We start from the raw sequence: 18,434 nt of genomic DNA on the forward strand, positions 1-18,434 counted from the left end.
GGATGGAGGCCACAGAGGAGAAGTGGATGGGAGCCACAGAGCAGAGGTGGATGGAGGCCACAGAGCAGAGGTGGATGGAGGTCACAGTGCTGAGGTGGATGGGAGCCACAGAGCAGAGGTGGATGGAGGCCACAGAGCAGAGGTGGATGGAGGCCGCAGAGCAGAGGTGAATGGGGCCCACAGAGCAGAGGTGAATGGAGGTCACAAAGCAGAGGTGGATGGAGGCCACATAGCAGAGGTGGATGGAGGCCACAGAGCAGAGGTGGATGGAGGCCGCAGAGCAGAGGTGGATGGGGCCCACAGAGCAGAGGTGGATGGAGGTCACAGAGCAGAGGTGGATGGAGGTCACAGAGCAGAGGTGGATGGAGGCCACAGAGCAGAGGTGGATGGAGGCCACAGAGCAGAGGTGGATGGTGGCCACAGAGCAGAGGTGGATGGAGGTCACAGAGCAGAGGTGGATGGAGGTCACAGAGCAGAGGTGGATGGAGGTCACAGAGCAGAGGTGGATGGAGGCCACAGAGCAGAGGTGGATGGAGGCCATAGAGCAGAGGTGGATGGAGGCCACAGAGCAGAGGTGGATGGGGGCCACAGAGCAGAGGTGGATGGAGGTCACATAGCAGAGGTGGATGGGGCCCACAGAGCAGAGGTGGATGGAGGCCACATAGCAGAGGTGGATGGAGGCCACAGAGCAGAGGTGAATGGAGGTCACAAAGCAGAGGTGGATGGAGGCCACAGAGCAGAGGTGGATGGAGGCCACAGAGCAGAGGTGGATGGTGGCCACAGAGCAGAGGTGGATGGAGGTCACAGAGCAGAGGTGGATGGAGGCCACAGAGCAGAGGTGGATGGAGGCCACAGAGCAGAGGTGGATGGAGGCCACAGAGCAGAGGTGGATGGTGGCCACAGAGCAGAGGTGGATGGAGGTCACATAGCAGAGGTGTATGGGGCCACAGAGCAGAGGTGGATGGAGGCCACAGAGCAGAGGTGGATGGAGGCCACGGAGGAGAGGTGGATGGTGGCCACAGAACAGAGGTGGATGGAGGTCACAGAGCAGAGGTGGATGGAGGCCACAGAGCAGAGGTGGATGAAGGCCACATAGCAGAGGTGTATGGGGCCCACAGAGCAGAGGTGAATGGAGGTCACAGAGCAGAGGTGGTTGGAGGCCGCAGAGGTGGATGGGAGCCACAGAGCAGAGGTGGATGGAGGCCACAGAGCAGAGGTGGATGGGGTCCACATAGCAGAGGTGGATGGAGGCCACAGAGCCGAGGTGGATGGAGGCCACAGAGCCGAGGTGGATGGAGGCCACGGAGCAGAGGTGGATGGGGGCCACAGAGCAGAGGTGGATGGGAGCCACAGAGCAGAGGTGGATGGTGGCCACAGAACAGAGGTGGATGGAGGCCACAGAGCAGAGGTGGATGGAGGCCACAGAGCAGAGGTGGATGGAGGCCACAGAGCAGAGATGGATGGAGGTCACAGAGCAGAGGTGGATGGAAGCCACAGAGCAGAGGTGAATGGAGGTCACAGAGCAGAGGTGGATGGAGGCCACAGAGCAGAGGTGAATGGAGGCCACAGAGCAGAGGTGGATGGAGGCCACAGAGCAGAGGTGGATGGTGGCCACAGAGCAGAGGTGGATGGAGGCCACAAAGCCGAGGTGGATGGGGGCCACATAGCAGAGGTGGATGGAGGCCACAGAGCAGAGGTAGATGGAGGCCACAGAACAGAGGTGGATGGAGGCCACAGAGCAGAGGTGGATGGGGCCACAGAGCAGAGGTGGATGGAGGCCACATAGCAGAGTTGGATGGAGGCCACAGAGCAGAGGTGGATGGAGGCCACAGAGCAGAGGTGGATGGGGTCCACATAGCAGAGGTGGATGGAGGCCACAGAGCCGAGGTGGATGGTGGCCACAGAGCAGAGGTGGATGGAGGCCACAGAGCAGAGGTGGATGGAGGCCACAGAGCAGAGGTGGATGGAGGCCACAGAGCAGAGATGGATGGAGGTCACAGAGCAGAGGTGGATGGAAGCCACAGAGCAGAGGTGAATGGAGGTCACAGAGCAGAGGTGGATGGAGGCCACAGAGCAGAGGTGGATGGAGGCCACAGAGCAGAGGTGGATGGAGGCCACAGAGCAGAGGTGGATGGAGGCCACATGGCAGAGGTGGATGGAGGTCACAGAGCAGAGATGGATGGAGGCCACCGAGCAGAGGTGGATGGAGGCCACATAGCAGAGGTGAATGGAGGCCACAGCAGAGGTGGATGGAGGCCACAGAGCAGAGGTGGATGGTGGCCACAGAACAGAGGTGGATGGAGGCCAGAGAGCAGAGGTGGATGGAGGCCACAAAGCCGAGGTGGATGGAGGTCACAGAGCAGAGGTGGATGGAGGCCACAGAGCAAAGGTAGATGGAGGCCACAGAACAGAGGTGGATGGAGGCCACAGAGCAGAGGTGGATGGGGGCCACAGAGCAGAGGTGGATGGAGGCCACATAGCAGAGGTGGATGGAGGCCGCCATGATGCCGCTGAGTTTTCCAGGTTTGCTGTTTGCTGACTATCTCTAGATGAGGAGCCACATCTGAGTCAGCGCTGTGTATGAAATGTAGAGGATGTGTTACAATGTGTCAGTGACAGGAGACCTCCATGTGTATTATCTCGTCCCTGCAGGTCACGCATATCGCCGGTGTGACATGAACGGCAGCTGGGAGCTGGTTCTGGGAAATAACCGCACCTGGGCCAATTACACCGAGTGTGCAAAGTTCCTGTCCAACGAGACCAGGGAAAGGGTAAGAAGACGATAAATGTTGCTTTTCTGTGTCCATATAAGTGTTTTCTAGTCTAATCTGAGCTAAATGGGGTCTGATAATTGTCTGAGATGGTCCAGGGGGGCTGGAGGTCTGTACAGCGTGGTGAAGCGGTGGGTTTAGGGCTGTAGCCGTCCTTGGTCACCGAATGAGTTGACATTTCTTTCTCTCTGGGTGTCCAGTATAAAAGCCTTTGGTGGCCCAGTGGTCTTAGACTATAAGCTTATTACCGTACTGTGATCTGAGTTCTGTACATGTCCCTGGTGGTCTAGAGGGTTTAGAGGATCATATATCTGAGAATTTTACAAGTCCCTTGTGATCCAGTGGTTTTAGATATCTATATGGCCAAGCTCTGAACATCTCACAGAGCATCAATCCATCATCCAAAGATGGATAGAGTATGGCAGAACTGAAAACCCACCAAGACATGGCTGTCTACCTAACCTGACATAACAGCAAGGAGGGCACTAATGAGAGAAGCAGCCAGGAGCCCCATGGTCACTGGAGGAGCTGCAGAGATTCACAGCTCAGGGGGAGAATCGGTCCACAGGACGACTATTAGTCGTATATTCCACAAATCTGCCCTTTATGGAAGAGCGGGAAGAAGAAAGACATTTGTGAAAGCCTTAAGAAATCCATTGTAGGGGACACAGCGAACATGTGGAGGAAGGGGCTCTGGTCAGATGAGACCAAAGGAGATAAATGCAAAACGCTATGTGTGGCAGAAAACTAACAGTGTACATCACCCTGAAAACACCATCCTCACCGTCATACATGGTGGAGGCAGCAGCATCCTACTATAGAGAGGCTTTTCTTCAGCAGGGGCAGGGATGCTGCTCAGAGGTGATGGGAAGATTATTCTTATTTATTATTATAGCGCCATTTATTCCATGGCACTTTACATGTGAAAAGGGGTATACATAGCAAATACACTTACAATAATCTTGAACAAAACGAGTCAGCGACTGGTCCAGGAGGAGCGAGGACCCTGCCCGTGAGGGCTCACAATCCACAGGGGATGGTTGAGGGTAGAGCTGGTCGGGGAGCGGTATGGTGGAGCGGTGGTTACTGCAGGTTGTAGACTTGTCGGAAGAGGTGGGTCTTCAGGTTCCTTTTGAAGGTTTCCACGGTAGGCGAGAGTCTGATGTGTTGGGGTAGAGAGTTCCAGAGTAGGGGGGGATGCACGGGAGAAATCTTGTATGCAATTGTGGGAGGAGGAGATAAGAGGGGAGTAGAGAAGGAGATCTTGTGAGGATCGGAGGCTGCGTGCAGGTATGTACCAGGAGACTAGGTCACAGATGTAATGAGGAGACAGGTTGTGGATGGCTTTGTATGTCATGGTTAGGGTCTTGAACTTGAGTCTCTGAGTAATGGGAAGCCAGTGAATGGATTGACAGAGGGGAGAGGCCAGGGAATAGCGGGGGGACAGGTGGATTAGTAGGGCAGCAGAATTTAGGATAGATTGGAGGGGTGCGAGAGTGTTAGAGGGGAGGCCACAGAGCAGGAGGTTGCAGTAGTCGAGGCGGGAGATGATGAGGGCGTGCATGGTGGATTGAGCTGAATACAAGACAATCCTGGAGTAAAACTTGTTTAAGGCTGCAAAAGACCTGAGACTGGGGCGTAGGTTCACCTTCCAGCAGGACAACGACCCTCAACATCCTGCAGAGCTACAATGGAGGGTTTAGATCAGAGCATATTCCTGTGTGTGAACGGCGCAGTTACAGCCCAGACCCAAATCCCAGAGAATCTGTGACAAGACGTGAAAATTACTGATCACAGATGTTTATCTTTTATCTCTTATCTATCTATTATCTATTATCTATCTATTATCTATCATCTATCTATTATCTATCTATTATCTATCATCTATCTATCATCTATCTATTATCTATCTATTATCTATCTATCATCTATCTATTATCTATCTATTATCTATCATCTATCTATCATCTATCTATTATCTATCTATTATCTATCTATTATCTATCTGTCATAGAAAAATTGAAAATCTTTTCTTCTCCCCTGTTGTAGATATTAAGAGAATATTGACCATTTCTCCCAAGCCCCTCGACCCTCCCTTATCCCACCGCTGCCACCAATTTGTCAGGTATTCCACAGAGACGACACCGGATAGGTCACGCAATATCTCACCATTGCCATCACTATGTCACAGATTTCGTCAGGGATCCGCGAGCACACGGTCCCCACTACTCTCTACGTAGGTATCGGCAAGAGACCAGTGAGCGTATGGCGTCACACCTCTGGATTTCAACACATATTCCATGCTTTGGAATCCAGAGGTGTGACACCATACGCTCACTGGTCTCTTGCCGATACCTACGTAGAGAGTAGTGGGGACCGTGTGCTCGTGGATCCCTGACGAAATCTGTGACATAGTGATGGCAATGGTGAGATATTGCGTGATCTCCTCGGTGTCGTCTCTGTGGAATACCTGACACTATCTATTATCTATCTATTATCTATCTATCATCTATCTATTATCTATTATCTATCTATTATCTATCTATTATCAATGTATCTATTATGTATCTATTATCTATCTATTATCTATCTATTATCTATCTGCCTGTCTGTCCGTCCGTCCATCTTTGATCCCCGTGTGTCGGTGTCTCGGATTTTCTACTTCTCGCTCATTTCTTTCTTCTATGTTGGTAAATTTTGTGATTGTTTAATAATTCAGTTTCCTTTTATTATATTGGATATAACTGGTGGATTTTTCCATTTCAGCCTTTTATTTCAGCCTTTATGTCCCGGTCGTCTCTGCTGCATAATTTCCGTCTCTGCCATCAGATCGCTGCTTCTAATCATCAGACGATTCAGGAGGAACATTCAGTTTTATCTGTTTCTCCGAAAGCCGGGTGACGATTAATAGAAACAAACCGGGGTTTTTTGGAAGTTTGGGTGACAACCCTGGGGACATGAATTTTGTCTGCAGTTCTGGTTGTCGTCACTCAGCTTTACCAGGAAGGGAATAAACTAAGCTTTCCCATAGAGCTGGATGGAAAATGTGCATCTTCACATGACTGCACCGCTCAGAATCCACGGCTGCAGACAATCATATACTGGTTATTAAACCCTGAGAGGCTATTCTCAGTAATAAAACGTATCATCTATCTGAAGGAGAGGTGGTGACTTGTATATCAGACAGGGTCCAACCACCAGGACCACCACCGATCCTGAGATTGAGGCTCTGAATGAAGCGGTGGCTACGCGTGTACTCTTTAGAGCGACGGGCATCGGTCAGTTCTCTTGGTGTATTTCAGATCTCTGCTATGTGTCACCTGGAAAGCAAACAAAAGTGAAATTCAGTTTAATAAAGTTGAAAAAAAAGTGCCCCCCCCCCAAAAAAAAAAAAAAATAAATGATATATAAATCCTTTTTCTAAACAGTAGAAAATAATAATTACATATATATTTGATACTGTTGCAAACATTCCAAGTTGTACCATAAAGTTACCATTTTTTTTTTCTACCGCATCACAAACATTTTTGGAAAATTACTCAATAAATTAAATATATCCCAAAGAAATATCAGCAAAAGCGAGAAGCCCTCCTGCAGAAACACGAGCCCTCCTGGTCTTTTTTTATGGTACAAATAACACAAAGCACAAACAATAAACCGATGGAATTGACGTTTTTAGAATTCTCTAAAGAAATGAAACTAAAAATCAAAAAAACACTTTACAAATCCCAAACTGGAGACCTCACAAAAGGACCCATCGTTCAGGGTTAACAGATCTCTATTCTTGGTGGTTAAGGGGTTAAGCCCTGGCGAGGTTTCAGGGCTCGTTCTTGGCGTTGGTGCCGCACTCACTGATCTGGGACGAGATCTCGTCACCGCACTTTTCCGTGAAGACACGTTGAACCGCAGATTACACGCTCAGATTTCACGCTTCACGTCTAATTCCTCCCAGACTGAACACATCAAAGGAGCGGGATTAATACCGTCACTGCAAAATGTAAAAGTACTGACGAGCGGCGCCCACGGCCCGGGAGAGTGCGGACGTCTGCTGCACCGTCATCAGTGTTATCTCAGTAATGAGAAGCCTGATACAAAGTATCAAACTGGTGTATCACAGTGATGGCGCCACCACGTGCCTCCAATCAGCGGGGCGACGTCATAGCCTGTGTCCCCTCCTTGTTTGGGGTCATGCCACCCCTGTTATGTCTTGATAATGCAGCAGCGCCTGCAGAGTCCTTCCCCCGATCATGAGTGGTCCCGCCCAGGAGGAGAAGGTGGGAATAGAACGGGTCAGAGTTGTGACTTCCGCTCTTCTCCAGTCATTTCATTAGTAATTATCAGAACTGCAGCATCAATATCAGATCAGTGAGGGTCCGACACCCTCAGATCAGGGAGGGTCCGACACCCTCAGATCAGTGAGGGTCCGACACCCTCAGATCAGGGAGGGTCCGACACCCACAGATCAGTGAAGGTCCGACAAACCCACAATCTGCTGCTGGAGCTCTGACATTGGCCGTTACACGCTGTACAGAGCTGGGGGGTTCAGTGCTTACATCGTCCCTCTGTCCCAGCTGATTGTGGGGTTGTCGGACCTATGTGAAGGATAGGTCATCGATATACCTGGAGAACCCTTTTAGCTTGGAGCCACATGGTGATTTTGGCTGTGGCACAGGTTGGGCGGCCAATGATCGCTGTGTGCCGCTGCTCCCTCACAGCATAATGCAGGTGAATGGGGTCACATTTTGTCCCCCTATGGCTGCCGCGACCAGGACAAGGTATAAAATAGCCGTCAGGGTCTGACTTGCTTGTCGCATTCGTGGTGCCCTAGAGGGTCATAACGCGGCCCCATTCTGCAGGCTGCCAGGGAGCAGCGGCACAGGGATCTATAGCCGCCCGCCTGTGGCCTTACAGAGCTCATCCCTTCTATCTGCCTTCTTGCGCGGTGTCCACCGAGCTCCACGTTGCTCCAGTCTTACTCCATTCTAAGCTCTTGTGAACGTGTATATATATATATACTGTATATAGAGGTCATTATGAGCCTTCGCCTCACTTCGTATCTGCACAGATCAGGAACATTTGCGTCTCTTCTTCTAGCAGACGTCAATCATAATGGACAGTTTCCCGGCTCACTTGCCCACCAGGGACACATCCTGATGTGAGACGTCTCGGTCAAGGTCGTCCTGTCCTAAGACTAATAAACTTCCTGCGTTCAGGACTCCGAAGCCTCCAGATTGTCAGAGGCTGAAAGTTTAAAAAGACAAGAACCCAAAATCTGAGGAAGGAAGTCTCCTGTTACTGCAGGCCTAGGCCGCCATAGCGACGTGCCGCCATATGGGGGCAGCACATGTCATTGCTGAAAGGTGCGGCAGTGGTCAGGGCGGCACGTCATGTCTGACTGTAATGTGTGAGCCCTGTGTGACTGTATTATATGAGCACTGTATGGCTGTATTATATATGACTGTATTATATGAACCCTATATGACTGTATTATATGAGCACTGTATGACTGTATTATATGAGCCCTATATGACTGTATTATATGAGCACTGTGTGACTGTATTATATGAGCTCTGTGTGACTGTATTATATGAGCCCTATATGACTGTATTATGTGAGCACTGTATGACTGTATTATATGAGCACTGTGTGACTGTATTATATGAGCTCTGTGTGACTGTACAGTCATGGCCAAAAGTTTTGAGAATGACACCAAAATTCTATTTTCCCATGATCTGCTGGCCTCTGGTTTTTATTAGTGTTTGTCTGATGTTTCTATCACATACAGAAATATAATTGCAATCATATTATGAGGACCAATAGGTTATATTGACAGTTAGAATGAGTTAATGCAGCAAGTCAATATTTGCAGTGTTGCCCCTTCTTCTTCCAGACCTCTGTAATTCTCCCTGGCTGCTCTCAATCAACTTTTGGACCAAATCCTGACTGATAGCAGTCCATTCTTGCATAATCAATGCTTGCATTTTGCCAGAATTTGTTGGTTTTTGTTTGTCCACCCGTCTCTTGATGATTGACCACAAGTTCTCAATGGGATTAAGATCTGGGGAGTTTCCAGGCCATGGACCCAAAATCTCTATGTTTTGTTCCATGAGCCATTTAGTTATCACCTTTGCTTTATGGCAAGGTGCTCCATCATGCTGGAAAAGGCATTGTTGGGCGCCAAACTGCTCTTGGACGGTTGGGAGAAGTTGCTCTTGGAGGACATTCTGGTACCATTCTTTATTCATGGCTGTGTTTTTAGGCAAGACTGTGAGTGAGCCGATTCCCTTGGCTGAGAAGCAACCCCAGACATGAATGGTTTCAGGATGCTTTACAGTTGGCATGAGACAAGACTGGTGGTAGCGCTCACCTCTTCTTCTCCGAATAAGCTGTTTTCCAGATGTCCCAAACAATCGAAAAGGGGATTCATCAGAGAAAATGACTTTGCCCCAGTCCTCAGCAGTCCACTCCCTGTACCTTTTGCAGAATATCAGTCGGTCCCTGATGTTTTTTCTGGAGAGAAGTGGCTTCTTTGCTGCCCTCCTTGAAACCAGCCCTTGCTCAAAGAGTCTCCACCTCACAGTGCGTGCAGAAGCCTCACACCAGCCTGCTGCCATTCCTGAGCAAGCTCGGCACTGCTGGTAGTCCCATCCCGCAGCTGAAACAGTTTTAAGATATGGTCCTGGCGCTTGCTGGTCTTTCTTGGGCGCCCTGGAGCCTTTTTGACAACAATGGAAGCTCTCTCCTTGAAGTTCTTGATGATGCGATAGATTGTTGACTGAGGTGCAATCTTTGTAGCTGCGATACTCTTCCCTGTTAGGCCATTTTTGTGCAGTACAATGATGGCTGCACATGTTTCTTTAGAGATAACCATGGTTAACTGAAGAGAAACAATGATACCAAGAACCAGCCTCCTTTTAAAGTGTCCAGTGATGTCATTCTTACTTAATCATGACTGATTGATCGCCAGCCCTGTCCTCATCAACACCCACACCTGTGTTAATGGATCAATCACTAAAACTATGTTAGCTGCTCCTTTTAAGGCAGGACTGCAATGATGTTGAAATGTGTTTTGGGGGTTAAAGTTCATTTTCTGGGCAAATATTGACTTTGCAAGTACAGTAATTGCTGTTAAGCTGATCACTCTTTGACATTCAGGAGTTTATGCAAATTGCCATTACAAAAAATGAAGCGGTAAACTTTGGAAAAATTACTATTTGTCTCATTCTCAATACTTTTGGCCATGACTGTATTATATGAGCCCTATATGACTGTATTATATGAGCACTGTATGACTGTATTATATGAGCCCTATATGACTGTATTATATGAGCACTGTATGACTGTATTATATGAGCCCTATATGACTGTATTATATGAGCCCTATATGACTGTATTATATGAGCACTGTATGACTGTATTATATGAGCACTGTATGACTGTATTATATGAGCACTGTATGACTGTATTATATGAGCCCTATATGACTGTATTATATGAGCACTGTGTGACTGTATTATATGAGCACTGTATGACTGTATTATATGAGCACTGTATGACTATTATATGAGCCCTATATGACTGTATTATATGAACCCTATATGACTGTATTATATGAGCACTGTGTGACTGTATTATATGAGCCCTATATGACTGTATTATATGAGCCCTGTGTGACTTTATTATATGAGCCCTATATGACTGTATTATATGAGCACTGCATGACTATTATATGAGCACTGCATGACTGTATTATATGAGCACTGTATGACTGTATTATATAAGCCCTATATGACTGTATCATATGAGCCCTATATGACTGTATTATATAAGCACTGTATGACTGTATTATATGAGCCCTATATGACTGTATTATATGAGCCCTATATGACTGTATTATATGAGCCCTATATGACTGTATTATATGAGCACTGTATGGCTGTATTATATGTGCACTGCATGACTGTATTATATGAGCCCTATATGACTGTATTATATGAGCACTGCATGACTGTATTATATGAGCACTGTATGACTGTATTATATGAGCCCTATATGACTGTATTATATGAGCACTGTATGACTGTATTATATGAGCCCTATATGACTGTATCATATGAGCCCTATATGACTGTATTATATGAGCCCTATATGACTGTATTATATGAGCACTGTATGGCTGTATTATATGTGCACTGCATGACTGTATTATATGAGCCCTATATGACTGTATTATATGAGCACTGCATGACTGTATTATATGAGCACCGCATGACTGTATTATATGAGCCCTATATGACTGTATTATATGAGCACTGCATGACTATTATATGAGCACTGTATGACTGTATTATATGAGCCCTATATGACTGTATTATATGAGCACTGCATGACTGTATTATATGAGCACTGTATGACTGTATTATATGAGCCCTATATGACTGTATCATATGAGCCCTATATGACTGTATTATATGAGCCCTATATGACTGTATTATATGAGCACTGTATGGCTGTATTATATGTGCACTGCATGACTGTATTATATGAGCCCTATATGACTGTATTATATGAGCACTGCATGACTGTATTATATGAGCACTGTATGACTGTATTATATGAGCCCTATATGACTGTATTATATGAGCACTGTATGACTGTATTATATGAGCCCTATATGACTGTATCATATGAGCCCTATATGACTGTATTATATGAGCCCTATATGACTGTATTATATGAGCACTGTATGGCTGTATTATATGTGCACTGCATGACTGTATTATATGAGCCCTATATGACTGTATTATATGAGCACTGCATGACTGTATTATATGAGCACCACATGACTGTATTATATGAGCCCTATATGACTGTATTATATGAGCACTGCATGACTATTATATGAGCACTGTATGACTGTATTATATGAGCCCTATATGACTGTATTATATGAGCACTGCATGACTGTATTATATGAGCACTGTATGACTGTATTATATGAGCCCTATATGACTGTATCATATGAGCCCTATATGACTGTATTATATGAGCCCTATATGACTGTATTATATGAGCACTGTATGGCTGTATTATATGTGCACTGCATGACTGTATTATATGAGCCCTATATGACTGTATTATATGAGCACTGCATGACTGTATTATATGAGCACTGTATGACTGTATTATATGAGCCCTATATGACTGTATTATATGAGCACTGTATGACTGTATTATATGAGCCCTATATGACTGTATCATATGAGCCCTATATGACTGTATTATATGAGCCCTATATGACTGTATTATATGAGCACTGTATGGCTGTATTATATGTGCACTGCATGACTGTATTATATGAGCCCTATATGACTGTATTATATGAGCACCGCATGACTGTATTATATGAGCCCTATATGACTGTATTATATGAGCACTGCATGACTATTATATGAGCACTGTATGCCTGTATTATATGAGCCCTATATGACTGTATTATATGAGCACTGCATGACTGTATTATATGAGCACCGCATGACTGTATTATATGAGCCCTATATGACTGTATTATATGAGCACTGCATGACTATTATATGAGCACTGTATGACTGTATTATATGAGCCCTATATGACTGTATTATATGAGCACTGCATGACTGTATTATATGAGCCCTATATGACTGTATTATATGAGCACTGTATGACTGTATTATATGAGCACTGTGTGACTGTATTATATGAGCACTGTATGACTGTATTATATGAGCACTGTGTGACTGTATTATATGAGCCCTATATGACTGTATTATATGAGCACTGTGTGACTGCATTATATGAGCTCTGTGTGACTGTATTATATGAGCACTGCATGACTGTATTATATGAGCCCTGTATGACTGTATTATATGAGCCCTGTATGACTGTATTATATGAGCACTGCATGACTGTATTATATGAGCCCTATATGACTGTATTATATGAGCCCTGTATGACTGTATTATATGAGCACTGTATGATTGTATTATATGAGCACTGCATGACTGTATTATATGAGCCCTATATGACTGTATTATATGAGCCCTATATGACTGTATTATATGAGCACTGCATGACTGTATTATATGAGCCCTATATGACTGTATTATATGAGCACTGTATGATTGTATTATATGAGCACTGTATGGCTGAATTATATGAGCACTGCATGACTGTATTATATGTGCCCTATATGACTGTATTATATGAGCACCTCATGACTGTATTATATGAGCACTGTATGACTGTATTATATGACCACCGCATGACTGTATTATATGAGCACTGTATGGCTGTATTATATGAGCACTGTGTGACTGTATTATATGAGCCCTATATGACTGTATTATATGAGCACTGTGTGACTGTATTATATGAGCCCTATATGACTGTATTATATGAGCACTGTATGATTGTATTATATGAGCACTGCATGACTGTATTATATGAGCCCTATATGACTGTATTATATGAGCACTGCATGACTGTATTATATGAGCCCTATATGACTGTATTATATGAGCACTGTATGGCTGTATTATATGTGCACTGCATGACTGTATTATATGAGCCCTATATGACTGTATTATATGAGCACTGCATGACTGTATTATATGAGCACTGTATGACTGTATTATATGAGCCCTATATGACTGTATTATATGAGCACTGTATGACTGTATTATATGAGCCCTATATGACTGTATCATATGAGCCCTATATGACTGTATTATATGAGCCCTATATGACTGTATTATATGAGCACTGTATGGCTGTATTATATGTGCACTGCATGACTGTATTATATGAGCCCTATATGACTGTATTATATGAGCACTGCATGACTGTATTATATGAGCACCACATGACTGTATTATATGAGCCCTATATGACTGTATTATATGAGCACTGCATGACTATTATATGAGCACTGTATGACTGTATTATATGAGCCCTATATGACTGTATTATATGAGCACTGCATGACTGTATTATATGAGCACTGTATGACTGTATTATATGAGCCCTATATGACTGTATCATATGAGCCCTATATGACTGTATTATATGAGCCCTATATGACTGTATTATATGAGCACTGTATGGCTGTATTATATGTGCACTGCATGACTGTATTATATGAGCCCTATATGACTGTATTATATGAGCACTGCATGACTGTATTATATGAGCACTGTATGACTGTATTATATGAGCCCTATATGACTGTATTATATGAGCACTGTATGACTGTATTATATGAGCCCTATATGACTGTATCATATGAGCCCTATATGACTGTATTATATGAGCCCTATATGACTGTATTATATGAGCACTGTATGGCTGTATTATATGTGCACTGCATGACTGTATTATATGAGCCCTATATGACTGTATTATATGAGCACCGCATGACTGTATTATATGAGCCCTATATGACTGTATTATATGAGCACTGCATGACTATTATATGAGCACTGTATGCCTGTATTATATGAGCCCTATATGACTGTATTATATGAGCACTGCATGACTGTATTATATGAGCACCGCATGACTGTATTATATGAGCCCTATATGACTGTATTATATGAGCACTGCATGACTATTATATGAGCACTGTATGACTGTATTATATGAGCCCTATATGACTGTATTATATGAGCACTGCATGACTGTATTATATGAGCCCTATATGACTGTATTATATGAGCACTGTATGACTGTATTATATGAGCACTGTGTGACTGTATTATATGAGCACTGTATGACTGTATTATATGAGCACTGTGTGACTGTATTATATGAGCCCTATATGACTGTATTATATGAGCACTGTGTGACTGCATTATATGAGCTCTGTGTGACTGTATTATATGAGCACTGCATGACTGTATTATATGAGCCCTGTATGACTGTATTATATGAGCCCTGTATGACTGTATTATATGAGCACTGCATGACTGTATTATATGAGCCCTATATGACTGTATTATATGAGCCCTGTATGACTGTATTATATGAGCACTGTATGATTGTATTATATGAGCACTGCATGACTGTATTATATGAGCCCTATATGACTGTATTATATGAGCCCTATATGACTGTATTATATGAGCACTGCATGACTGTATTATATGAGCCCTATATGACTGTATTATATGAGCACTGTATGATTGTATTATATGAGCACTGTATGGCTGAATTATATGAGCACTGCATGACTGTATTATATGTGCCCTATATGACTGTATTATATGAGCACCTCATGACTGTATTATATGAGCACTGTATGACTGTATTATATGACCACCGCATGACTGTATTATATGAGCACTGTATGGCTGTATTATATGAGCACTGTGTGACTGTATTATATGAGCCCTATATGACTGTATTATATGAGCACTGTGTGACTGTATTATATGAGCCCTATATGACTGTATTATATGAGCACTGTATGATTGTATTATATGAGCACTGCATGACTGTATTATATGAGCCCTATATGACTGTATTATATGAGCACTGCATGACTGTATTATATGAGCCCTATATGACTGTATTATATGAGCACTGTATGATTGTATTATATGAGCACTGTATGGCTGAATTATATGAGCACTGCATGACTGTATTATATGAGCACTGCATGACTGTATTATATGAGCCCTATATGACTGTATTATATGAGCACTGTATGACTGTATTATATGAGCCCTATATGACTGTATTATATGAGCCCTATATGACTGTATTATATGAGCACTGCATGACTGTATTATATGAGCACTGTATGGCTGAATTATATGAGCACTGCATGACTGTATTATATCACCACCGCATGACTGTATTATATGAGCACTGTATGGCTGTATTATATGAGCACTGTGTGACTGTATTATATGAGCCCTATATGACTGTATTATATGAGCCCTATATGACTGTATTATATGAGCACTGCATGACTGTATTATATGAGCACTGTGTGACTGTATTATATGAGCCCTATATGACTGTATTATATGAGAACTGTGTGACTGTATTATATGAGCACTGCATGACTGTATTATATGAGCCCTATATGACTGTATTATATGAGCACTGTATGGCTGAATTATATGAGCACCGCATGACTGTATTATATGAGCACTGTATGGCTGTATTATATGAGCACTGTGTGACTGTATTATATGAGCCCTATATGACTGTATTATATGAGCCATATATGACTGTATTATATGAGCACTGCATGACTGTATTATATGAGCACTGTGTGACTGTATTATATGAGCCCTATATGACTGTATTATATGAGCACTGCATGACTGTATTATATGAGCCCTATATGACTGTATTATATGAGCACTGTATGACTGTATTATATGAGCACTGTATGACTATTATATGAGCACTGTATGACTGTATTATATGAGCCCTGTATGACTGTATTATATGAGCCCTATATGACTGTATTATATGAGCACTGTATGACTGTATTATATGAGCCCTATATGACTGTATTATATGAGCACTGTGTGACTGTATTATATGAGCACTGTGTGACTGTATTATATGAGCCCTATATGACTGTATTATATGAGTACTGTATGGTTGTATTATATGTGCACTGTATGACTGTATTATATGAACCCTATATGACTGTATTATATGAGCACTGCATGACTGTATTATATGAGCACTGTATGACTGTATTATATGAGCCCTATATGACTGTATTATATGAGCACTGTATGACTGTATTATATGAGCACTGCATGACTATTATATGAGCACTGTATGACTGTATTATATGAGCACTGTATGACTGTATTATATGAGCACTGTGTGACTGTATTATATGAGCCCTATATGACTGTATTATATGAGCACTGCATGACTGTATTATATGAGCACTGTATGACTGTATTACATGAGCCCTATATGACTGTATTATATGAGCACTGCATGACTGTATTATATGAGCCCTATATGACTGTATTATATGAGCACTGCATGACTATTATATGAGCACTGTATGACTGTATTATATGAGCACTGTATGACTGTATTATATGAGCCCTATATGACTGTATTATATGAGCACTGCATGACTGTATTATATGAGCACTGTATGACTGTATTATATGAGCCCTATATGACTGTATTATATGAGCACTGTATGACTGTATTATATGAGCCCTATATGACTGTATTATATGAGCCCTATATGACTGTATTATATGAGCACTGCATAACTATTATATGAGCCCTATATGACTGTATTATATGAGCCCTATATGACTGTATTATATGAGCACTGCATGACTGTATTATATGAAGCCTATATGACTGTATTATATGAGACCTATATGATTGTATTATATGAGCACTGTATGATTGTATTATATGAGCACTGTATGACTGTATTATATGAGCACTGCATGACTGTATTATATGAGCCCTATATGACTGTATTATATGAGCCCCATATGACTGTATTATATGAGCACTGTATGATTGTATTATATGAGCACTGTATGCCTGAATTATATGAGCACTGTATGACTGTATTATATGAGCACTGTGTGACTGTATTATATGAGTACTGTATGGTTGTATTATATGAGCCCTATATGACTGTATTATATGAGCACTGCATGACTGTATTATATGAGCCTTATATGACTGTATTATATGAGCACTGTATGATTGTATTATATGAGCACTGTATGGCTGAATTATATGAGCACTGTATGACTGTATTATATGAGCCCTATATGACTGTATTATATGAGCACTGCATGACTGTATTATATGAGCCCTATATGACTGTATTATATGAGCCCCATATGACTGTATTATATGAGCACTGTGTGATTGTATTATATGAGCACTGTATGGCTGAATTATATGAGCACTGTATGACTGTATTATATGAGTACTGTATGGTTGTATTATATGAGCCCTTTATGACTGTATTATATGAGTACTGTATGGTTGTATTATATGAGCCCTTTATGACTGTATTATATGAGCCCTATATGACTGTTTTATATGAGCACTGTATGATTGTATTATATGAGCACCGCATGACTGTATTATATGAGCCCTGTATGACTGTATTATATGAGCACTGTGTGACTGTATTATATGAGTACTGTATGGTTGTATTATATGAGCCCCATATGACTGTATTGTATGAGCACTGTGTGATTGTATTATATGAGCACTGTATGGCTGAATTATATGAGCACTGTATGACTGTATTATATGAGCACTGTGTGACTGTATTATATGAGTACTGTATGGTTGTATTATATGAGCCCTTTATGACTGTATTATATGAGCCCCATATGACTGTATTATATGAGCACTGTATGATTGTATTATATGAGCACCGCATGACTGTATTATATGAGCCCTGTATGACTGTATTATATGAGCACTGTGTGACTGTATTATATGAGTACTGTATGGTTGTATTATATGAGCCCTATATGACTGTATTATATGAGCACTGTATGACTGTATTATATGAGCACTGCATGACTATATTATATGAACACTGTGTGACTGTATTATATGAGCCCTATATGACTGTATTATATGAGCACTGTG

General features: G+C 42.8%; 1 protein-coding gene across 3 annotated transcripts in view; it reads left to right on the forward strand.

Annotated features, from left to right (window-relative positions):
• The window catches only part of PTH1R (parathyroid hormone 1 receptor), a 489,914-nt gene that overhangs the window by 352,766 nt on the left and 118,714 nt on the right, over positions 1–18,434 (forward strand). For all 3 annotated transcript variants that reach the window (XM_073677167.1, XM_073677169.1, XM_073677168.1), the window contains exon 4: positions 2,653–2,771. In XM_073677167.1, coding sequence (XP_073533268.1) covers positions 2,653–2,771 — 119 coding nt within the window. The remainder of the gene's footprint in view (positions 1–2,652; positions 2,772–18,434) is intronic.

This window comes from Phyllobates terribilis, unplaced genomic scaffold (genome assembly GCF_046119375.1).
Source record: "Phyllobates terribilis strain yellow unplaced genomic scaffold, ASM4611937v1 Scaffold_4__5_contigs__length_816908805, whole genome shotgun sequence".
Classification (NCBI taxonomy): Eukaryota; Metazoa; Chordata; class Amphibia; order Anura; family Dendrobatidae; genus Phyllobates; species Phyllobates terribilis.